General features: G+C 37.3%; 1 protein-coding gene across 1 annotated transcript in view; it reads left to right on the plus strand.

The window, feature by feature from the left end:
* The window catches only part of LOC145665819 (solute carrier family 33 member 2-like), a 51,938-nt gene that overhangs the window by 19,007 nt on the left and 7,628 nt on the right, over nt 1-25,303 (plus strand). The window contains exon 2 of the mRNA XM_081732935.1: nt 11,765-12,174. Within this exon, the coding sequence (XP_081589061.1) occupies nt 11,765-12,174 (410 nt within the window). The remainder of the gene's footprint in view (nt 1-11,764; nt 12,175-25,303) is intronic.

Genomic DNA, 25,303 nt, shown 5'->3' on the forward strand with positions numbered 1-25,303 from the left:
ACATCACAAGTATGAATATTGTAGTTCATAACAACACCCTACGGGAGCGAGAATCGAACACGGGATCCCGGAATTACGCAACGAATGCTCACGCTACTACGCTAAGACTGTTCTGTTAAATGAGAGTCAATAAACACTCGTTTATGAAGTAAATTGCATACGTTTACGATAACGACGAAACACACTGATTTCTGTCATGATAAAATACTATAGTCGTGAGACTTCAAATTTAATTTAAAAATCAAAAATATACATATAGTGCCTCAGACCACTTTCTTTTCTGATTCACCGAAAGTATCTCCGTATCTTGCTATTATTGCAATTATAAATATCAATATCCAAAAATGCTCGAAGTTCTTTTTTCACTTACAAGGAGAAAGCAGACTTTGGTAAGTTGACATCGAGGCCATTTTTTGCAAGGTAATTGTGAACATTTAAAGTGTTCATATTACAAACTGGGAGACCGCAATGGCCTAATATGGCATAGAAAAAGCGGCTTAAAGTTTTCGACTCGCCGCATATGTCGTAAGTTGCCCAAATTTATTAAATGACGACGTGGCAGTCAGAAGCATTTGTGACTCACGTTCCAAGGGTTATGGGTTCGATTCCCCCTGATGTCAACTTTTTTTTGCTTCAATCAATAAAGCAGCCACTTGTAGCTACAAGTAAAATGTCAATTGTCCATATGTTTATAATGAATTAAAACAATAGAAATATTCAAATCAGTTGTAAAATATTTTAATATTTCATGGTAACTGGCAACAAAATATAATCTATTTCGTAAATATATTGATATCACGAGTTATATTATGGTTCCCACAGTCGTTGTGTAAAAATGTTCTTATGCTTCGTGTCTACATCTGTTGACAGTGTGTATTACAAGCACTGGCACAAATGGCACGGGGGGATGAGGGTGATATGTCCCCTCCAATCTTGGAACTGAGGGATTGTTCCCCCAATAATCCGATTTGAAATGTGTTTTTGGGGAGAAATGTGATGAATTGTGTCCGATTGCCACAAAGGAAAATGAGATGAAATTGATATCCCCCAGAATAAGCCTCAAATCTGCCCGTTTCACAATGTTGAAGATAACTCTGCCCCCTGATCCTCCACAGTATTGTTTTTCAACATCATAAATATTTTGAACATTGCTTTAAAAAAAATATGGAAACGGTCTTACCCATCCTCCCCCCCCCCCAATATTGGAAACAGATTTTCACCGCTTAATAGAAGTGGAATGAGGGTAATCTCCTTTGGTTATAGTAACATCCAGTATTACCAAAGAGGATTTCCTTCTCATCCCCTTGTAATTTTCACACTGTCATTAGATGTAGGCACGAAGCGTCAGGAATATTTTTCTACACAACGACTGTGGTAACTATAATATAACTCGTGATATCAATATATTTACGAAATAGATTACATGGGGACAATTGGGAAACACGAATTGCCTTATTTTACATATACAATATCTACACACAATTTCGATCCACTCCTTCCCGTACTTCTACGATAATATTTAGTTTTTGCGGAAGAGGCCTTGGCCCCAACACTGTTTCTCCGCACAAGATAAAAACACGTTTGCTTATCATTTTTGCATATTGTCCCTACAAAAGTTTTGTTGCGATCCTCCATTTCTTTAGGCGCTTCTGACGTATACTTATTAGCACTTCAGATAATTCGTAAAGGTTTGGAAGTTTTTTTTAGGAAAATACGAAACACATATTCCCTCACTTTATGTATACAATATCTCTGCACAATTACATTCACTTCAGTGCACTACTTCTTGCCTTTAGAGCGTCAACTTCTACAATTTTGGGTAGAAGTGTTTCCACTCTAAAACAGTTTTTCCGCAGAAAATGAAAAAAAAAAACAAATATTCGTTTTCTTTTTGCGTATTGTCGATACACAAAGTTTCGTTGCAATTCTTCATGACCTTTAGGCAGTTCTGACATACTGTTATTAGCAATTTTGATATTTCATGTTCAAAGGCTTTCCGAAATCCGTGCCCACCCAACCTTTTTTTCCAGGAAAATATGAAACACATATTCCCTCAATTCAGGTCTAAATATCTGTGCATAACTTCGTTCGCTTCGGTCCACGTTTTGATTTTCCGGCGTCAAATTTCAAAATTTTGGATGGGGGCTTTTGTCCACTAAAACATTTTTTCCACAGAAAGTAAAAAAACATTTATTCGTTTATTTTTTGCGTATTGTCCCTACACAGTTTCGTTGCAACTCATCATGTCTTTTAGGCACTTCTGACATACTGTTATTAGCACTTTTGATATTTCATGATCTTTGCGTTTAATGCCCCACGATTATGTCTGTTAGGTTAAGCGAGACCATGATTAAATCAAGTGAATTCTGATGGGCAAATTAGTGGAAGGAGAAAATAGGAGAAAATTGGAGTGTCAGGAGAAAACCCACCTGTACGATGTTGTTCACTTCAAACTTACTTACCTTGGGAACGAGCCAAGTACCCCACCCTCATATCAGAGTTGGAGTGGGTCGGTGGGTCGAGTTTTCTGAGTAGATCAGTGGGCCGAGGGTCAACAGCATGTGACCCACTGCAACACACCATGACGCACTGTGACCCACCATGACCCACTGCGATCCACCGATCCACTCTTATCTACCGACCCACTCTATTTATTGCATTGTAGACAGTATCTTCTGAGCAGTATATTTTTATTTCACCCTTGACCCTAGCCATATGAATTAAATACACGTTTTTGATTGGTTGCAGTTTGCGATTGTCCAAACCTTCTTGTGTATTATAGTAGTAGAAGAAATTTGTTACTTTGTTGGAATTAAAGAAGAAAATTGAAGAAGCAGCTGTTAAATTAATATCATGGCATTCAAGCTGGAACAAAACGAGCCCTGTGGGGCTTCTGACCCGTTGTTACTACTACTACTATTACTACCTATATTATGGATTCGTGTAGCAAAACTGCACGCGTAACGTAAGTAAATCACTTTTTTGAGTATTATTTATCATATTTTAATGGAAATAGTGTTATGAATATCACTGTACAGTAAGGCTTGTAATTAACTTTTAGGATATGCAGAAGTAATTATAAGTTTTGCTACAAATATACCTAAACAGACCATAATAAACTCAATGAGCTCCGAAATACAAAGTAACAAAATAGCGTATAAGATTCAGTTTACAAAGCAATTGTTACTTAAAGAATGGACATACACTATTTCGAGAATCAAGATAAAAAGAGAAATGTTGACACTACTTTTCGTCTCGTCTCGATTTCTGTCTCCAAAGCGAAACGATAATTTGAATTAGCCTTGTCTCGTCTTGAATGTAGAATGTTAATTGGTTTTTATTATTATTAGTACTATTTTTATTCCTGATGATTTGATAGTCGAAGCATTGAAACATCCGAGTACTCAAATATCAGAAGAAAATAAAAAGTGTGTCATCACCGATCAATCATCAAAAATTCTAAAGTAAAAAAAATGTAGTGGTCTTTCGTGGATCCGATTCGATTGGACTACCTTCAGATTTCTGGTCAAACGCCTTGACCACTTAACCACGATTACTACGCTGCAATTGATTTGTCTTTAGCTTGTTTATGAGTATAACACACACGCCGTATTTGATTCAAAATAAAAGTCTTTTATTTTGTTTTTTTTAAAAATCTGTAATGTTGATAATTTAGTGAATACAGTGATATAATGCCCTCCGAGTCAATTACATATTCCTGTGTTTTGCCAATCCATCTGACTATTAACAAGCTACTGTTTTGAACGAACAGAAAAGGTTCTTTATTTAGGCCAGCCGAAAGAAGTAACTCTTTAGATGAGTGGTTAGAGTTGTAGTTTTCTAATCTGGCGGCCCGGTTCGATTCCCACCTTCGCCGTTTACCCTTTTAAAAAAGTTTCATTTACAAGGCTGAGCTCCAGTTGGATGCTGCTAAATGAAAGATAATCTCCAGTGGAGAAAAACAGTGATGATGTAATCCTGAAAATAAAGGAAAGAAAATGAATGGAGAAAACGAGTTTCAGAGTTAATTCTGTTAATGGTTCTGTATTTGATATTAACCGTTAATTTCGTGCATTTTAAAGTTGTTGTTTATTGACACTATATTGTGATGAATCTTTAACATCACCACGTACATTACCAGGACAATGTGAAAAAATAATAAATTCATTTTGATTTAAAAATTGCAAAATGGAAAACATCATTTGGTTAACAGGTTATTCTTGTGTATGTAGTCCAGATAGAAAGAGAAATCAAGATCCAGCATTCTCTTTTAACTCTCACAAGGGAACCTTCCGAAAATGATAGTTGCAGTGAAAGATGTGACAAATGCAATTGAAAGAGCTGTAACAAAGATGAGCATTCCCAAAAAATTAGCTGCCCATAGCAATAGGTTCAAGAAATATAAGGAGTGGAAGTTCGGGAAACAGCAAGGTTGGACAAGGAGGAAAAAGTACAAATTCCACAAAAAAGGGGAGCACGGCAAAATACAATGCTGACAAGTGATGTATAGAAAGAAACTTGCCATAATAGGGAACAAACGAAGGCTACCAGTGGGGTTAACAGTGTTGCCAACTGCAATGAAAAGTACATATTTTGCAAAGAGCACTATATGAAGTGAGTGCAATATTCAGTATCAACTTGTCATGTAGAACATAAGATATGACGTGTATAATCAGTGGTACAATCTAACAAAAGAAATAGAAAAAACAGAAGTACGAAAAATAAAGAAAACACGCAACATTTGATCACGAGCTGTACATATTAGAATGAACAAAACAAGAAAGCACCAACTATGCAGGAAACCGACGTACCTAGAATCGAAAAGAAAAACGAGTTCGAAAGTTGGCAACACTGGTCATGAAAATCCAGACAGTTCTGATATAGTTAGGCCACTCGGTTCACAAAAAGAAAATTCCGGCAACAGGCATTAGCCTTCGCATCATTTGTGCATGCTCGCCAACATTGTACGTGCAATTGTTCGATGAGACAATGGTCCACACAGAAGATACATTTGCAGTGAGCACAGCGGAATACTGCCAATCCGTCACACATGGTACAATGATCGCCTGTGAATGTCTCGAAACAGTACTCTAGAGGTGTCGGAATCTTTGGTGGTCTTTCTATCACATATCCACACCTGTAGAAAGCATACATAATCAAAGGCTTGAATAAACATGCCGTAAACTGGTAATGGGTTAAGGCTTGAAGTTTCAGAAAATTCTCGCGGGACCAAATGTTAAAGTGAGTATCTGATAACACAAGTTCTGTAACGTAGCACACAAAGTTCTTGTATGGTCTAAAAAAATAAACATCAAGTGGTTGTATCAGACCCGTACAACCAGGAGGGATCAGTTCAACTTTGAAATTCACTCCGTATGGTACATGCTCGTAGAGCAAGTTGGTGTCTTTGTTCGCTGTCCAAGAATCAACCAGTAGCACAACATCAGTTAAGTTTCTTTCTGCCAAACTTGGCCAAAACACGTTGGCATAAAACACGTTGGCATAAAACACGCTTAAATCACTCTTCCGCATGTTTGTGGTTGTATTTGGGAAGGCCTTAATATTCGGAAGAGTTGACAAAAAGTCAAAATGGCCGCCAAAAATATCTGCTCGGTGGCAAGAACAACGTGCATTTTTGGCGGCCATTTGGAACCCGTGCTTCATATAGCAAATGTTTCTTATAGGCGGTGTTGCATCTATCCAAAGAAATATCGTCCACTCCCATTTGAAATGTTGCGTTTGATCCCTCGAGCCTTATGATGGGGGCCCTGGGGGCTTGCTTCTTACAAACTTTTCTTGGCCCTTGACATGAGTACATCCCTGTGCAATTGGATTTGCAACATCTCTTTTCGCTTTGCAGCAATTTGAGATCACAATGTTCGATGCCATGTTAAAACACAACATATATTTGTGGCGGCCATTTTGAAAACCATGCTTCATATAGCAAATGTTTCCTATTGGTATTGTTGCATATTCCATGATCTATCGAAAGAGGTACCACTCGGTCCCTGTTGCCATTTGAAAGTTTGAAGTTGGCTCCTGGAGCCCTATGATGGGGATCCTGCGGGCACTTGCTTCTTTCAGACTTTTATCACCCCCTGACATTGGTACATTCCTGCATAACTGGATCCGTCACATTTTTGTTTGTTTCGCAAATCTTTCAGATCACAAAGTTTGGTGGGACACCCTGTATATTCTCACATACGACCCAACCATGACATAATGTTTACTTCTATTATCGGTTGTTGTCTCAACCCAACCATTTCATGTTCCCTGACTTGACATTGCCTCAATCACTCCAGCATTGATGCATTTGATGCCTGTTGCCAGAATTTTCTTTTTGTGAAGCGAGTGGCCTAACTATATTAGAATTGTCTGGATTTTCATGACCAGTGTTGCCAACTTTCGAACTCGTTTTTCTTTTCGACTCTAGGTACGTCGGTTTCCTGCATAGTTGGTGCTTTCTTGTTTTGTTCATTCTAATATGTACAGCTCGTGATCAAATGTTGCGTGTTTTCCGTATTTTTCGTACTTCTGTTTTTTCTATTTCTTTTGTTAGATTGTACCACTGATTATACACGTCATATCTTATGTTCTACATGACAGGTTGATACTGAATATTGCACTCACTTCATATAGTGCTCTTTGCAAAATATGTACTTTTCATTGCAGTTGGCAACACTGTTAACCCCCACTGGTGGCTTTCATTTGTTCCCTATTGTGGCAAGTCTCTTTCTATACATCACTTGTCAGCATTGTATTTTGCCGTGCTCCCCTTTTTTGCGGAATTTGTACTTTTTCCCCCTTGTCCAACCTTGCTGCTTCCCGAACTTCCACTCCTTATATTACTTGAACCTATTGCTATGGGCAGCTAATATTTGGGGAATGCTCATCTCTGATACAGCTCTTTCAATTGGCATAGGCCACATCTTTCACTGCAACTATCATTTTTGGAAGGTTCCCTTGTCAGTAGCTAAATCTGAAATAGAAATCCGTTTGCTAGAAAGTAGAGTTCCGCAAACGGCAACTATATAAACTAAGAGAATGTGGGTCAAGAGGTCTCGCTTCCAATATTCATATTGTGCGTGGAGTTGCTGTGTGACGAAGTCCTAATCTTCAAGATTATTTGAAAGCTGAATTCATCATTTGACCAACCATCCACAGCAAGAGGCTTTTAGGCAACATACGTTAATTTCCACTTGTGATACTTCAAGACGGCTCCATGCACTAAGTCTGGTGTGCTATACAATTACTTTCATTCGCGAGATCCTGGGTTCGTTTATGGGCCTTTGCCACTCTGCCAGTAGCAGTTTGGGCCACCAAGACAATGAGGAGTTGACAGCGTTCCATCACAGAGGACAGAGGAGGAGGAGCTTGTGAAGAAACCTTCTAATCACTCGAAAGACAAATATTATGATTAGTGCGCAAAGTGCATAAAATTCCATTCGTGTGTTTATGAAGCTGGGACAGAACCAAGAGGCCAATGTCAGTAATTCTTGCAATGTAAATTTCTGAATTCTAAAGGATACACTCTGAAAGAAGTTTCTCTCATGAATCACTGCTAAATGACCTATCGAGTGTGTAGCTATTAATGTGTTTTGATTTTAATCAATTTTATTAATTATACTTAAAACTAACGTAACAATGATTTCATAGCTCTGGCATGTAGGTAACTAAATGTTTTTTGTGAGGATCGTTAAATCTCCAATCTTGATGTAGTTCTTTGTATAGAGCATTCACATAGCCTAAGTATACAAGTAATGGGAATAAATACTCATAATCATAAAACAAAATAGTGTGTCGAGTATTTCTTAACATAATCACCCAAAGGTTGAGGAAAGGCACGAATCTAGTTGTAATGAATTACGGCGAAAGAGCTTAGTATTTGTAAAACAGATTTTCCTTTAAGTGTGTATTGTCGGTGACCAAGAGCTCAGTCACTTTGAAAGAAAGATTTGTTTTCATATTAGGGCAGCATTGCTTGTTGCCTATCTTGAAGGAGATTGATCTTACCCTGCCAAAGTTAAGGTTTATAGTCCGGTCTCTCGCAGACTACCACTACTACTACAAAATTGAAATAGAATTATCTCAATATTTTCCTTTTTTTCTCGTTGTGTCTCAATGCACAAATATTAAACAAATCACGAACCCTCAGTTATATTTGCAACCTAAGGAGAAATACGCTTAGTACAGGTAAGTTCTCCAACTAGTTTAAGTGTTATCGAATTTTGCATTTTTAATATTTACAAATAAATTACTGCATAACAATATTTAACATTTTCAAAAATTATTTAACGAATAATTAAATCAGACAAGTTCTTCTTTCGAAGTAACATTACGTATCAATCAGTGGCGCCGGAACCCAGGTGCTCAGGCGCTGTTAGACCCCTAGAATTTTCATTAGGGGCTGGGTTCTTCCCCTGAATGATCAATCCATACTTTAATTGATTTGCAAGTAGGACTAGTGTTAATTGTTTTAAAACTCAGCGCAAAGCTTTGTGTTTATTTTTAAAAAATAAACTAATACATATACCGCATAATCTATCCGTATATTATTTGATGCGCATACATGTATAGTCATTTGAAGTAAGTTAACTTGTTTATAATCCCTCATTTGAGTTAATTATAAGATTATTTAAGTCTCCTGACTTAAATCCTGTTATTTACTCATCGGCACCTCTGGTGTCCGTATATTATTTTTCTGTTATTATGCTGTTTACTGTGAGTACAAGTATTTAAAGACTCCCTTCTGTCATTTCATCAGCCAGCGTTTCGCCTCATTCCTGCACAAAAACACACTTTATGATTTGTTCTTTTCACAGGTGCGGCAACTTCATGCTGCTGTTCTAGCTACTCTACCAGGCGTATTTAATCTTGGCTCAGGCGTTAGTTGGGTCGCCTAACTCACGGACTTTGTACCTCAAGAATTTCTGTGGCCCACTGTACACCACCTGCTACGGCGTCACATTGCCGAACATAAGACGAATTGTAGGAAGCTGTATGAAAAGTATCTGGCGGGTTCCAAATGGAAGAAAGTCGTCTTAGTGGATGAATTATATATCCGTCTACTGCTCGTTGTCACATTCGGACGATCACATACCATGACATTGACGGCAAGAGGTGCAGCAACTTTGTTCGTCAATACAGGAAAAGTTTACCCCGTGGCTTTATGGTTATTACGGGATTCGGATATGAGGGTAAGTTGATGATAATCAAGGTGAACAAAAACGTGAAGGTGAATGTAATATACTTCCAAGAATCCATTCTAACACCTATCAATCGAAAATGAAATGAAATGAAATCTTTGAGTTTTACGTCCCACGGTTATGCCAGTTAGGCTAAAGGAGACGGTGATGATGAGTAATGAATGAAATGGTGGAATGAAGAAAGTGGGAGGAAACGGGAGAACCCCGAGAAAACCCACGCACACGGTGTTTGTCCATCACAAAGTTCACTTGGCGGGGGCTGGGATCGAACCCGGGACCCCAAGCACCAGAGGTGAACGCTCTACCACTGAGCCACCGCGGCCCCCCTATCAATCGAAGAGACATCTCACAATTGTATGGAATGGACGCGAACCAGGTGATGATCCATATGGACAACGCTTCGAGACATAAAGGCAGAATATCACTGTTTTTATCAGGGGAATTAGGAATTTGTGTCACTCCGTTTGAAGACATTCCTGTGGAAAGCCCATATGCCTGTCCAATGGATATTTGCGCATTTGAACTGATGAAACGACATCTTCAGCTTCGCAGCTGGGAAGAGTGGAATAGACTTCCCATACCTGTCTTGCACCGGAGCTTGCTGCAATGGAAACTGCAATGCCATGTGATAGTCCACAATGCTGGGGGTCGAAGAGAGCATCGGTTGTGGTGGCGCAGTATCTCTTAACGTGAGTACCCGCCAAAAATGGTCGGATATAAAGCAAACAACCATCTGTATGTGGTGGCTCGTGCACCCGCACACACAGGCCAATACGCGTTTCTCAACTATGTAACTGCAACCACTAACAGCCATTGCCTCACAATTAAAATGTTAAACGTGCCCAGAACGTAGAGCTACCAGATAGTACTGGAAAGCCGGGATACCAGACAATGCTGTCTCTGACCATGAAAGTGGTGTTACCAATACCACAACTAAATTTACTCTGTATCTTGTTCTCTGTGATACTCAAATCTAGGAACACGAAGACTTCTCGGATACCCTATGTACTCGCCATCACACATCACACACACACACACACAAAAAAAATCAAAACATTAGAAATGTTGATCTTTTATTTCTCAACGTAATAGTGGACACAGAATTTCGACTAGGTGGAGGTTCAAGCTCCCTATTTCGTGTTATATATATATATATATATATATATATATATATATATATATATATATATATATATATATATATATATATATATATATATATATGTGTGTGTGTGTGTGTGTGTGTGTATGTATTCTAATACGATAAATGTTTAGTTTTGTAAAATATCTTGCTCAAGAGGGGGGTTAAAACCCAGATCCCCTTCCTTGCGTGCTCCACTGGCCAGGTATCAGAACACTTGCGGTACTGGACATTTGCGGCACAACCGGAAAACAAGTTTTCCTGGGACATTTGCGATACTGTTAAAAACTTTCCCTTAGATAGTGGGACATTTGCGGTACACACTAGAACGTGTGTACATTCTGAAGATAAATGATGAGACAAAATTCGTGGAACGCGCCAAAAGCATCCATTTGACCGCCCGTTAATCTAAATTAGAATGAATATAATAATAAAGGGGGTGGGTATGGAGATGGAACAACCTAATATTAGGTCTATGTGATCATTCTGATTGGCTGATTTTGGTAGATCATGGGTATATAGAGGATATCACGCGGGCCACCTAATTGAAACTATCACAGTAATCGAAACCTGTAAAAAGAAACCATGTACTTTTCATCAGGGTTTTAAGTACAGACAGTATCAAAATTTCAAGAACGTGAACATAACTTGGAGGAAATAAATATTGTCCCTTTGATCTTTGGCCTCTTACCAACAAGAGCTAGAACTTTGAGTAAACACTGGTAAATAATTATTGGAAAATCGTTAATGAAAACTATAAAAGAAAATAAAAAAAACATAAATATTTCTGGAAGTTCCCTTAAAGTATCATGGACAGACGTTTGACCAATCAGAGATAAGGATTTGTTTACGTTGTTCAGTTTTGGCCAATCACAAACAAACATTTGTTTACGTCTTTCGGATGTGTCTACCATTTATCCTAGTATATTTTTTTTCAATTTTCTGTCTAATTGATCCTTATTTGGGTTTACACGTTCTTAATGCTTTGAAAAAGGTTTGTTTGTATGCATGTATGGTGAGTTAATAATGGTTTCTATTCTGAAAGAAGATTTTTAGTCTGCTTTTAATATATAAAAAAAAAAAAAACAGTTCCCTGAAAAAGTCGTTATTCTCCCCTAGAACAACTTGCTGGCTACACCAACGTTATAAAGTTTGGTCTTGATGTAGCAGTTGATACTGTGTGCTTATCCTCTAACTGAACACCCGAAAATATTATCTATTAGCTCGGAGAATAAGAAATTATTTCGAATAGTACCGCAAATGTGCCAGTACCACAAATGTTAAATTTCAAAGTGCCGCAAATGTCGATACCGCAAGTGTTGCGCTTTCACTGGCCCACTATATCTACAAAGCAGATTTTTAAACTATAAATTTAAATTGAATCTTACTCTTTCTAAAATGGTTCTTTTCTTTACAGAATAGAGTGTGGGCAACTATAAATAATTTTATGTCACACGAAATATGGGCAACTATAAATAATTTCGTGACACAAGAAGTATGGGCACCTATAAATAATTTCATGACACATGGAGTATGGGCAACTATAAATAATTTCATGACACATGAAGTATGGGCACCTATAAATAATTTCATGACACAAGAAGTATGGGCACCTATAAATAATTTCATGACACACGAAGTATGGGCACCTATAAATAACTTCATGACACAAGAAGTATGGGCACCTATAAATAATTTCATGTCACAAGAAGTGGTTCGTAAATTAGGCTGTGTGTTCATATTGAATTTTACTGAAGGAATTCCATTTGGTCTTCAAGACAAATTCCTGCCACTTGCATTACGTCAACAGGGTCATTCTTATAGAAGGTACAGTAGATCAGTTACTATTGTTCACATAATTTCAAGATTTGGCAGAGAAATGAGCAGTGTGTTGTACCATGCGTCCCGAAGATGGACTGCCTGCAATAAAATTTAGATCAGTAATTTGTGAATGAACTTATTATTTCCTCTGTTCTGTGTATTTTTTCCTCTATTTTTCTACTATTACTAACGTAGTGGATTATGCTTATTAGAAAGTTCTGGAGACGTCCATGACAAGCGATATTTCGAGAATAGATTGTTACAATAAATTATATCAGGTGTTCTAAAAATGGCGCCCACGGACTACAGGGCACTATTCTACAAGTCATAATAAAGCATATATATATATATTCGGGTCCTTGTCTGGGGACACAAATTGCACTATGTGGCAAAGTCGCAAATAAAAAGCCATACAGTAGATCTACTAATCTATCAAATAGTTGCATCGATTTTTTTTTCCAAATAACAACTATAGTCGATATACTGTAGATTAATACTAGCATCACTTATTAGTGTAGCAATCGATTTAACTGCTTGATTTATTTGTAGAATGATGTTAATGGTTCCAAGTTAATCTGCGACGTTGCCACATTGTGAAATTTTGATTCCCCATAGCGGGGAAGGAGGCCCCAGAAGGCAAACCATCGTATAACATTTTCACTTTATTTTGATCTTTAGAATAGTGCTCTCTGGTCCGTGGGCGCCATTTTTATAACACCTTATCTCTCTCTCTCTCTCTCTATATATATATATATATATATATATATATATATATATATATATATATAGGGTGTCCACATGAAACTTCCCTGATTACAAATATTAATTGCATGGAAACTATTAGTGCCAGAGAATAACGATTTGCGGTATCTTGAAGAACAACTCAAACAGATTTTTTTTGTCTATATGCACCTCTATATGGGCCCCGTTAGTAGCTCTCAGAATGTTCAGTCGATATTCAATCTTTCGCCATGTGATCTCAGCATGTCTGGTGTGATCGAGTTGATGACTTGTTTAATTTTGTATCAAAGTGCAGGAATATAACGTACAGGTGTGGCGTAGACTTTATCTTTGACATATCCCCATAGGAAGAAATCCATATGGTTATGTCGGGAGATCGCGGTGACCAAGGAGTGGGTCCATCGCATCCAATCCATCGCTGTGGAAATGTTCGGTCTAAAGCTCTACGAACATCTAAACACCAGTGTGGTGGGGAATTATCCTGTTGGAATATCACGTTTGGTTGCAATGGGAGTAGCTATGAAAGAGCAAAGTGTTGAAGCATGTCCAGATAAACGGGAACAGTTATTGTGTGCTCCATGAAGAAAAATGGACTGATAATTCTATTGTGTCCCAAAGTACACCTCACACTCACTTTCTCGCTATCTCTGATATTCACGAATAACGTATGGGGGTTCGGAACCCCAAATGCGCACATTGTGACGATTCACCTTGCCTTTGGGCCCCCCAATATTTAGAGGTGGGGTCCTCGCCCCTCCAATATAATCCGGCCGAGGAAGAATTAACAAAGAGGAGCAAGAATTTATGTTGTAAACTTCGTCATTCCTTTAATTCAACGTTAGGAATAGCCTTCTAGGAATGGGTACGAATCGAGCTAAAACTCGAGTCGACTCGAATTCGAATCGAGTTCCGAGTCGAGTGAAACGTAATTTTCTTGAGTCGAGTTCCGAACCGAGTCGCTGTTTTTTAGGTCAAGTTTCAAGTTGAGTCGAGTTTGATAAATGGCTCGCTCGTTCAGCTCGTTTTAAAATCATGGCATGATTAGACTGAAAAGCGAAAGCCATGAGAAATGTAAGCGATAAAGTGGAATACTTTTAGTATTGTTCACGAGAGGGGACACTGCTTGTATCTCGTTTCGTCTCGATAACGAGACGACAAAGGATTTTATAACGAGGCCTCAAATGTCGTTAGCACCAATTTAAGTATATACTTTAGTTCTTACCATCAAGGCTGAGACCTGCAAGGTCGAATTTTCGAGCCCAAACAGAAGCTCAACCTAGGTAGTGATGTAAACTTGCTCGGCTCAGTTCAACGGAGCGAAATGCTCGAGCCGGCATGGTTGGGATGAGCATCGATTCGCCCCAACTGAGCTATCAGCTCTGTTTGTCTCGGTTTGGGTGAGCCATCGGCTCAGATCGGCTTACCCAGGCCGACAACCCTAAGCCCGAGCCGAGCAGTTTTGAACATGTTTGGCCAGCGCCCTATAACTTTTAACAACATTTGGCCTTAGCCAAATCCTTGCTTCTCCGGAACTCAAATCCAGAATCTCGTGAACGATGGCCATGCCTCCTAGACTTCACGACTACCAAAGTCGGCAATCAATTAGCTTTTATTATTCAGATAGAAACCACCTATCTTTCATGTTTATACACGGTGTTGTTATAATAATAATAATAATAATAAGTTGTAGTAACAGTAGTATCATTGATAATAATTACACTGCCTATGTAGGATAGTTGAAGAGAGTACTTGAAACTACATAAAATTTAGCTCCATTTGACTCGTTCTGGCTCGACTCGACTCGAAACTCGATCTGAATATATATATATATATATATATATATATATATATATATTCATATTTGACCATAATACCGTTTTGGCTTATTGGTCACTTTGAAATAGCGGCGCATTTAGTTTCCTTACAATACATACCAAAGATGGTAACTGTTTTCTCTTTTAATTTGCGGCCTCTGTTATACTCCCTACATGCGAGAAAAGTTTCATCTACTTCCACGGTTGTTCGGGGTCCTCTTATTTGGAGGTTTCTATGAAGTAATTTTTAAAATAGCAACTTCTTGATTTTGAGTCTTGGAGGGGGGGGGTAGTGTTGTAGAACTTTACCTCTTTTAGTTTCGTGTTATAAAGCCATGTATTACATTTGTATAAAATAATGAATTCCGCCCTTTTTGTTTCAATTTGGTACTATTTTTCAGCCCACTCCAGAGATAAGTCTGTGGCAACACTGTGATTTAATGTAAGCCAACCACACTACACAATGCGCTCTGTCTTGTGCTGTTGTCATCTTTGTTCATATAAAAGTAACAAGAATTCATATAAACATTGTTACTGAACATCTGCAACAAATAACAATAATTAACAATCAACAAGAAAAGTCTGTTTGAGTTGCTCTTCAAGATGCCGCAACCTGTTATTCTCTGGCGCTAATAGTTTCCACGCAATTAATATTTGTAATCAGGGAGGTTTCATGAGGACACCATACATGGTGTTGGGAATTAGAAATTACAAAAATAAAGTTGAAAATATGTTGGTCCAATGTACAGCGTAGGTTGCACTACCAACAATTTTTCGTCATTTATTCAAAAGTTTTAACCCTTCAATTTCTAATCCGATTGCGATTTTACTTCTTTCCTAAGAGTTTTGTTGGCAAATGGTCCAATTAACGTGGAGTCAAGGTCGGCAGTAGGGAAGCCTATCGTTTTCCACTGTTAAGCAAATTATACACTATTATTCTAATAATAATGAATTATTAAACTCATATTTGTGTTAAACATAATGATGGAAATTAGTAATGTCTTGAAATAAATATCTGCCACTACCAAGATATAATGTAATATTTTCGTGATAGAATATTTTCATTTACCAACTTTAAGAAAAGAAGCGGGTTCTCAATTCAACCCGTTGATGTATATATTGTGTGGGTATACTCACCCACAACTTCGACGAAGGTGCACCTATTTTGATTATTTTTGTTTCTCTGAAAGATCCCAGTGATTCCATACAAAATTTCTTTAGCATCTGAAAGTAATCTTTGGGGCTAGATTATGGAACACCTCAACGGATGCTGTGTTACGGCAAAGTAACATGCTAATAGGCAACCATACTTTCTTTAGTGTGATTATGGTTGCATAATATCACACTGATTGCACTGCAAAGTTTTGGAACACTTTCATACATTATATTGTCTCTCTTGTTTGCAGTATAAAAAACAAGTGAACTACGTAAACTGTATGAAATCAGTTTAAGATTTTTTTTGGACAAAAGTTTTATAATTATTTTGTTTGTACTGCAATCTGGTAATCTTCGTTTCCATATCTACCAGTTGCTGAAACTGATTTAGGAAATTACTATCTTCGACAACATTTGTGCACGAAGAGAACTCAAACTATTAGTCTACAAGGAAGAAATCGCACACAAGAATTAATTGTATCTAAAGATAAAGGATTCACCTCAAAACGCTTTCAGTTTTTTATTTCTTACTAAACCTTCAAAACAGGCGGAGAGCTTAATAAAACTGGTCAACCTCAGGCTGTCAGCAAAATCCGAAAAATATTAAAGAAATTGTATAAAGGAACTACTGATATTTGGCGACTGGCTTCGAAGTGTTGACTGTTTTGTATCGTTTAATTTCTTTTTAAAAAAACGCTGCTAATTGTGGAAAAAAAGAAAAAACGCCTGTGAATGGAATCAAATATATATCTGATGGTAGATTTATCATGGTTACTGACCATACAGAATTGTTATGGTTACGTGACTATACAGAATTTTTTACAATTTCAGAGTTGTACGACTCCTTTATCCATGGTATATCAGTATGATGTGGAGCCAGTGTTGGGTAAGTTACTTGTAAAAATGTAACGCGTTACAAGTTACTTTACTTTCTCTTAAAATGTAACGCGTTAGTAACGCGTTACTTGCCCCAAAAATGTAACTGTTACTTTACTTCGAAAGTAACGCGTTACTAACGCGTTACTTTTAGGTCCGAAACTTTAAAAATGTGAAAAAAATATGACTTCAATTTTCCGTACTACTATTACTACCGCTATTATTATTATTATTATTATTATTATTATTATTATTATTATTATTATTATTATTATTATTATTATTAATTAATTAATTAATTATAACAACACCGTATATAAAAATGAAAGATAGGCGGTTTGTATTTGAATACTAAAAAACTAGTTGATTACCAACCTCGGTAGTCGTAAAGTCTAGGAGTCAAGGACATTGTTCACGAGCTTCTGAATTTGGGTTGAGGGTCTAGGTTGAGTATTCGGGCTCGAGCCAAACACTGTTAAATGTTATAGGGCACTGGCCAAATATCTTCAAAACTTCTCGGCCGGAGTTTAGAATTGTCAACGACTCGAGCAACTCGGCTCACAGCTCATTCACTATCGAGCCGAACCAAGAAGTGAGCTGAGCCAACAGCTCACCCAACCGACTCGGCTAGAGCCCTCGGCTCAGTTGAGCCGAACCGACCAAATGGCTCATCCCTACCAAGCCAGCTCGAGCCGATGGTTCACCCCAAGTGAACCGGCTCGAGCCATCTTCTCAGTTGAGTCGAGCCGAGCTGAGCTTGTTATAAAAAAATCTCTTGTGGTCTCGCTATCGAGACGATACGAGATGCAAGCGGTGCTCCTCTCGTGAGCAACACTAAAAGTATTCCATATTACTGTTTAGCTTACATTTCTCATGGCTTTCATTTTCCAGTGTAATCAGGCCATGATTTCAAGACGAGTTAAAACGAACGAACCATTTATCAAACTCGACTGGACTCGAAACTCGACGGGAAAAACTGAATCGGCTCGGAACTCGACTCGAGGATATTACCCTTGATTTGACTCGAAACTCGACTTGAAACTGATCTGAAAGAACTTTAATATTACATACCATCAGCAAACTATTTTCTAGTAATAAAGTAGGCCTGCTCATCAGAACACAGTTTATTCATATTAACCCCTTACTGTAAATCGTTAATTATGGCACCCTAGTTGTTGATAAATATTTTCCGCCGGGGCACTTCAGACACTTTACTTTTAGATTCTGTCCGCCATCATCCTCAGCTCTTAAGAAAAAGTATTCTTTTAAATGTTCGAACAGTAAAATATTTTCGTCCTCCATCTTTATAAAAACAACACCAATCAAAGTAAAATAGACTACCAGTATCATTGCACTCCTAGTTCACTCACTGAATGTATTGATTTGGAACTGTCAAAATCTACGGACAAAATCTTCCAAGTGCTTGCAATCAGTACACGTGATTTCCCTAAGGCTGTCCTCATCTTCAAAAAACAGCAAGTGGCACTACGAACTTATCTGTTTCTCTGTGTGTCTGTGACTGTCGGTCACTGACATACGTAGTTCATGCTCGATTGTTTTATTCTGAGAAATTCACTTACAGGAAAGAAACATTTGTTTCCGAAAAAAATATACATATATTGTAGTTACTCATCCGAAATGTAACGCGGAAAAAGTAACGCAAACTAGGTACGTTACTTAAAAATTTGTAACGCGTTACCGTTACAGTTACTTTGGAAAAGATGTAACGCGTTACTAGGAAACGTTACTTAAAAAGTAATGCGTTACAAGTAACGCGTTACTTGCGTTACGTTACTTCCCAACACTGTGTGGAGCCCCCACATCCTGCTGCAAATACATGTCTGAAGTCGTGGCATCGAATGAAACAGACATTGGATATGCTCCAGAGGAACTGCCTTTCAAACTGCTTATATGCGAGGCCACGAGACATAGAAATTGTATGCAGGAGGACCATGCTGAATAAGATATCAACCAACTATATCACATACATATTTGATAGGGTTCATATCACCCGACCGTGCAGACCACGAAAGCAACGGTACAGTTCTCTTTTGACCATTGCTTTCAATGATTGAAAGTAAAAATATTTGTCCCGGGGTCCTCCACAGGAAATGAAAGAAGACGGAACAAGTCTCGACTCTCTAAAATTACTCTCTGTAAAATGGTGGTTGGTCAAAATGTACATCTTCATTTCCATTTTCCGAGCGCATTCACTTTCTATTTTGCAATCGGCACTTGTCATTGTGAGACATTTGCACGTATTCATTGTTCCTGCTGCAAGAATTTTGTTTTTGTTTGAATCATTTTATAATTGATAACACTGGGTAACAAATTTTGACCAACTTTGTGTTTATCTGATTTATTTTCTTTTTTTAATATCGTTGTGTGGTACTAATGACGTGCATAACATTAGTTTTCCCGAAATGTCGAAAATCGCCTTAAAATTCGTCTTTAACCCTTAGAAATCGGGTAATTTGTCGAATTTTTCCTCCATTTTTCGTTAAAGCGTAATAACTAAGAAACCATTTGCCCTAACACAACCGATTATGCCTTGCTTTTTAAGCAAAGAAACAGGCTTTTAAACAGTGTAAGTTCATTTGCAATATTACATGCGAAAGAAAATTTATTCAACAAATTTTGAGAAAATTCTTAATTTTTCCTCAAAATTAAGTATTTTTTATTTGTGGAGTTGGCAATACTGTTTTTACAGTTAGACAAATTACATCAGATTTTTTTTTGATCAGAGATTGATTCTGTAAGTTTTAAATTGATATTCACGAGACGACGACAAAATGTTGGGGACAAAATCAGAAATTTGGTTATGAAATCAACTGGACTTGAAGTCATTTTTCATTTCCGTGTAGTAGTTCCTAACGCCTATTTTCAACTAAATTATATTACATTTCTAACACTTTTCGTACGCATAAGTTAATATTAAATGGCTAGTCTATATAAGCCGCAGTTTTGACCCGGTTTTGATTTTTATCGAGAAATTTAGAGCTAATTGCTATCTTACAATATGCTTCACTGAAGAAATAATGCAGAATTAACTTAGTCACTATGGAGTACGAAGACAGCGTACAAAATAAAAAAAACTTAGCAAAAATATATCCACTTTCACTACAAGAACATAATGAAGAACATTTTAAAAAATGAGCACGCTTGCTTTTTCGCTTGTGCGAAGCTGATTTGTCATCAGAGACCAATGTCCAAATGTAATCTACCATCACCGCGGTGTCCCAGCGCCCTTGGTATCTTCTTTCCAATTTGTGCAATGTCTTGATGAAAGCGTTCACCATGTTCTTCACTCACATCTGCTAAATTTGGATGGAAAAAAATCAAGATGGGAAAACAAAAAAATGCAATTTCAAGCCACTCTACAACTCAAATTGTGATATAGGTCAATCAAAGAATCTATTAACTCCCTATAATTTTCACTCCTATTTTTACCATGAAAACCTTGCACTAGCGCCCTGAAAATCTTCCCAAGCACTTCTTTCCTCTCTAGTCATTCTATTCTGATGTTCTTCAGACTGAAGCATCTCACGTATCTGTGATCCAGTAAATACGCCAGCTGTGATTTTAGCGTCAGTTAACTGTGGAAACATTTGTCTTATGTAAGAAAGAGCTGCAGAATGTGAATCTAATGCTCTGACAAACTGCTATATTTAGTATTGCTACTCTGCAAACCTAGAAGAAAACCGATCATCTTAAGATCTCCATTTATATTTTTGGTACTCAATCTTTTCCAACGATAATTTCACGTTTTCGTAGTCTTCCTTCATGTGGACTGAGTGTGCAACTGGTATAGAAAAATTCACATTTCAGTTGTGCAGAAAAACTGCCTTCAAACTTCTAGATGAACTGTCTATGAAAAGACGCCACTCCTCTGGTTGATGTGGGAAACCGACAGCTTCAACTAGACCACTAACGTCATGACAATAACACAAACTTCGTCCCATTTTGAAGAATTGTGAAAAGGTCTTATGCCTCTTCCTATATTTTGATATTTTACGTGTTAGAAGGAGAAAATTCCACTCATTTAAACGTGAAGCAACAAGTTCTGCCTTTGATTTGGGAAGATCTAAATCTCTTATCAAGTTCTTGCTGATTAAGCAAATGTGGTTCCTTTTTTCCTGGTTTCATGCAAAAAACTAAGATCAAGATCGGAAGATTCCTCTGGCTCTCCTTCCGATGGCAATATCTCTGGTCGTTTGGGTACAGGAAGTTCGTCACTATGTGGAACTGGAGCAATGGATGAAGGTAAACTGGGGTATTTTATTTTTCTCCTATTCTTTCTGTTTTTATAGTGTGTCACGTCAACTGAACAGAAGTAGCAGTCATTATGGTGATTAGTAGGCTCTTTCCAAATTCGAGGAATAGCAAATGGCATATACTTTCTGGTTTCCCGTAACCAACCTTCTAATGTAGAGCGACAACTACCGCAACACACATACGGAGCCCAATGTTTCTCTTGATCACCTACGGGCAATCGAAAGTAAGCTTCATATGCGACACAGAACTTTGTTTCAAGCACAATGTTATGTTTAAGTTGTTTGGGGCTTATGTGATATCCACAAACATAACAAAATGAATCTGCTGACATTTTACAACGCCTACTTGTAGACATTTTACCTTCCACACACAGCACCTAGTGAAATTAAATCAAATGCCACTGATATAATATAGTTACCACTATAGTTACGCAATACTGTATGCAGCTGGCTATCCAAGTGGAGTCATATAGAAATTTACTGACTTTACTTAAGTAAAAGTTAATATTATTTGTAAAAGTAAGGGGAAAAATAAGAAATTATATTTTTCTAGACAGTTATTTTCATTCAAAATAAATGTTGCATTCAAAATTTGTAATCATAGAACGCATATGTTACGAAACAGAACTTGCTAATTAATCCGCAAGAGTATGTTATGCGTTGCCTTCTATGGACAGCCGAAGTAAAGGATGAAATTCTTACTCTAAAATGGCGTTCTTGAACAAAGACGATTTTGTAAAATTCCTTCCAAACAATCGACATTTGAGGAAAACTAATACCAGATTCGTAATTAGCACGTTAAAATCATTCGGTAAATGTAAAAACATTATGATAAACAATTTCTTGTTGAGCAGTGTAATCCATACAACAAGCATAAGTATCACTATTGTACAGTCATAAACATAAATAAGTGGAGTTAAATCTTTATTTCTTATAGCTCCAACCTCTACTTATTTTTGTTCGTGGTGGTACATTATATGTTAACTAGTCAGTCCTATACTCAAGTATGTTAAATTTTATTTTTTCCTTTTCCTTTCTTTATTTCTTAATGTGTTTTTATTTTATTATATTTTTAATTTATTTTTATTAGATTTTTATTTTATTATATTTTTATTTATTTAGACATTACTGGGCCCAAAGAGCAGAATCTCACAGAAGTGGCATTTCCTTTCTTTCCTTTGAGCAAAATAATTAAAGTGAAAGCAAACGAAAACCCGACTACAGAAAGAACTAAAGCGCAAGATATTTTCAGTGTTATCGTAGAGCATCCAGGTTTGTTCCATCTGCTTTCATTTAACAACAGCTTTAAACGATGTGCTACTTGAACCCCCCTTGTCATTTGAAAATTTTGAGTGGGACCCCGTTTGGGACCCTGTGGAGGACCCTGGGACAAACATGTTTACTTTCAATCATTGTATTTTTGAAATGATGACACGTGTTTTCTTGTTTTGACATCTGTCTCATCGTTTCAGTTTTTTTGGGAGTGGCCATAGACTTTACAATGACATTTTTGCTGACATTTTGAACGGAGGCCATTTTCCACAGGGTAATTTTAGAGGGTCGAAACTTGTTCCGTCTTCTTTCATTTCCTAATCGATTTCCAACCATATGATACTTGACCTCCCTTGCCATATGAAAATTTTGAGTAGGAATCCGTCTGGGACCCTGTAGAGGAACCTGGGACAAATATTTTTACTTTCAATCTTTGTACTTTTGAAAAGATGACACACATTTTTGTTTTGTTTTGACATCTGTCTCGCCATTTCAGGTTTTCTTGGGTGGCCATAGACTTTACAATGAAGTTTTTGCTGACATTTTGAACGGAGGCTATTTTGCACAGAGTAATTTTAGAGAGTCGAAGCTTGTTCCTTCTTCTTTCATTTCCCAACAGGTTTCTAACGATATGCTACTTGACCCTCTTACCTTTTGCAATTTGTATGTTGGAACCCGCCTGGGACCCTGCGGGTGGCCCTGGACAACACTTTTTGCTTTGATACGTTGTACTTTTAAAATTATCAAACACGTGTTTTCCTGTTTTGGCATCTGGCTCATCGTTTGCGATTTCTAGGGGTGAAAACGGATTTCTTGGACACCCTGTATATCCATATAACTCGCACAGTATATGCATTCGGAAATTTTTTATTACAGTTCCGTAATAGGGGTTATTAGTGCTTTCAATTGGTATATAAATCATCTTCCACTTTGATATATAATCTCTCTCTCTCTTCCCTTACTAGACAAGCCAAAGTAACGCATCTCCATAGGTTTTTTGTTTCTTGTCAATACTCCACACATGAATGCTGCGTAAACTGCTCCATCACTATTGGAGATTCGAATGAGACGACATAAGACTTAAAGCTGTAACATCTCGTTTCGAGAAAATGCTATTTCGTCTCAAAAATAGAGCCTTGTTGCTTCTCGTCTCGACCCGAGGGGCTTTCTTTCGAGTCTCGTTTTTGAGACAACACAAAATAATACGAGATTAAAAATATATTTAAACCAGCTGAGAATACTCCAAGAGCATTGCCAGAACGAACTTAAAAAGAATTGATTTTTCTTATTAACTTCTGCAGGCTTTATACCACTTATTCTATGTACTTTATTATTATACTCATTAAACAATTCTTGTAATATATTTATCCATTTAAAATTTCCTTGAGCACTAATTTTTTCCACGTGTTTTGTTTAAGAGTTCTGTTAAAACGTTCTACGATATGTTGTTTTACGAAGACACATGCTCAAAATGGAGGGCTCAAAATTGAAAAATTTGCAAAATATTATCTTTGTATGACTTAAGGTTTCCGAGATATGGCTCCTTAAACTTCCCGAAATCTGAACTTTATTGGCCAATATTTGGGGAACGGTGGCCAGTTGGCCATTGGCCACCGGTTACTATTTGGTACTAAAATGTTCAAATGTTCACCATCCTCATAGGTATTGACCAACACAATATCATCTCTCTATGACTTACGGTTCCCGAGACATGGCTCCTTAAATCTACCGAAATCGGAACTTTTGAGATCAATATCTCGGGAACGGTAAGAGTGACGCGAAAAATTGAATCATTTCTTCCAGATAGTTTTTGCTGTTCTATCGAATGGAGGGCTTAAAAGTGAAAATTTCACAAATAACACACACACACACACATATATGTAACATACATACATACATACATACACGGACATAGAGAATTCAGTAAAGAACTTTTTTTTAAGTTCGTCGAAAATCAGTGTGAAAAATTGAAATATTCCGCTCAACATGCAGCAAATATAGAAGTTATGACGGAAACAACAGACAAGACAAAGACGGTGAGCGGAGAGTTAACGAAACAATAGTATTTTTCTGTCTTCTTGGGTTGTCCGACTTCGAGGTCAACATTTTTTTAATTCCTTATGAAATTTTGATGTTTGGGTATTCATCAGTCTTGCCAACACTTTCCATATTCTTTTTCAAAATTTGAGAAAGTAAAAATTAATCTTAAAATATCTCTACCTAATTAGTTAGTACTTAGAAAATACCAGGCAGTGGGGTAGTTTGTTTTGTCCCTAAGTTTCTTACTTTGCAAGAATAAGTCTTCAATTCAATTATGATTTCATTAGCTTGGATGACGAACCAAGCAAACAAGGACAATTTCAAAAAAAAAAAAAAAAAATTGTTAGTTTACTATACATATATTATACTACAGTAAAATCTTTTACGCTGGCCACTTATCTAAGTTTGTCTCCTTTCTAAGAACTTGCATTTTCTCATAAGGCAAACAGATCTTGACCAATTTAACGGAAACAAGTCTGGAAAAAGTGCAACTTATCAGATTAATATGGCGTTTGAGCACCTATCGCCGCCAGAATATCTCAGAAGCGAAGTGCGAAGGAGTCACACAAGTCGTGAATGGTAGTGAATGGAATACTACAGCACTCCGCATACAGTGCAACAATCAATTCCGTGAAAGAGAACAGAGGAGGAAATCTGCTCTGGATTCGTGTCCACAAAACGGACAATAGATGTTCAATTATGTTTAGGTCCTGCGTTTGGATTAGGGATAGGCAAAGCCGGTTTTTATAAAAATCGGAAATCGGTTTCTAGAAAACCGAAATCCAAAACCGACATTTGTTTTCTCCAAAACTGGTTTGGTTTTTCACCGAAAACCGGATCCGTTTACAACAAAAGCAGTTATGTTTTTAAACATTGGTTTTTAAGCACATCGGCTTCGGTTTGCACTTCCTTTTTATGAACTGAACCAGTTTTGGAGAAAACCGAAACCAATTTTGATTTAAA

Source organism: Thermobia domestica, chromosome 12 (assembly GCF_964235325.1).
Source record: "Thermobia domestica chromosome 12, izTheDome1.hap1.1, whole genome shotgun sequence".
NCBI lineage: Eukaryota > Metazoa > Arthropoda > Insecta > Zygentoma > Lepismatidae > Thermobia > Thermobia domestica.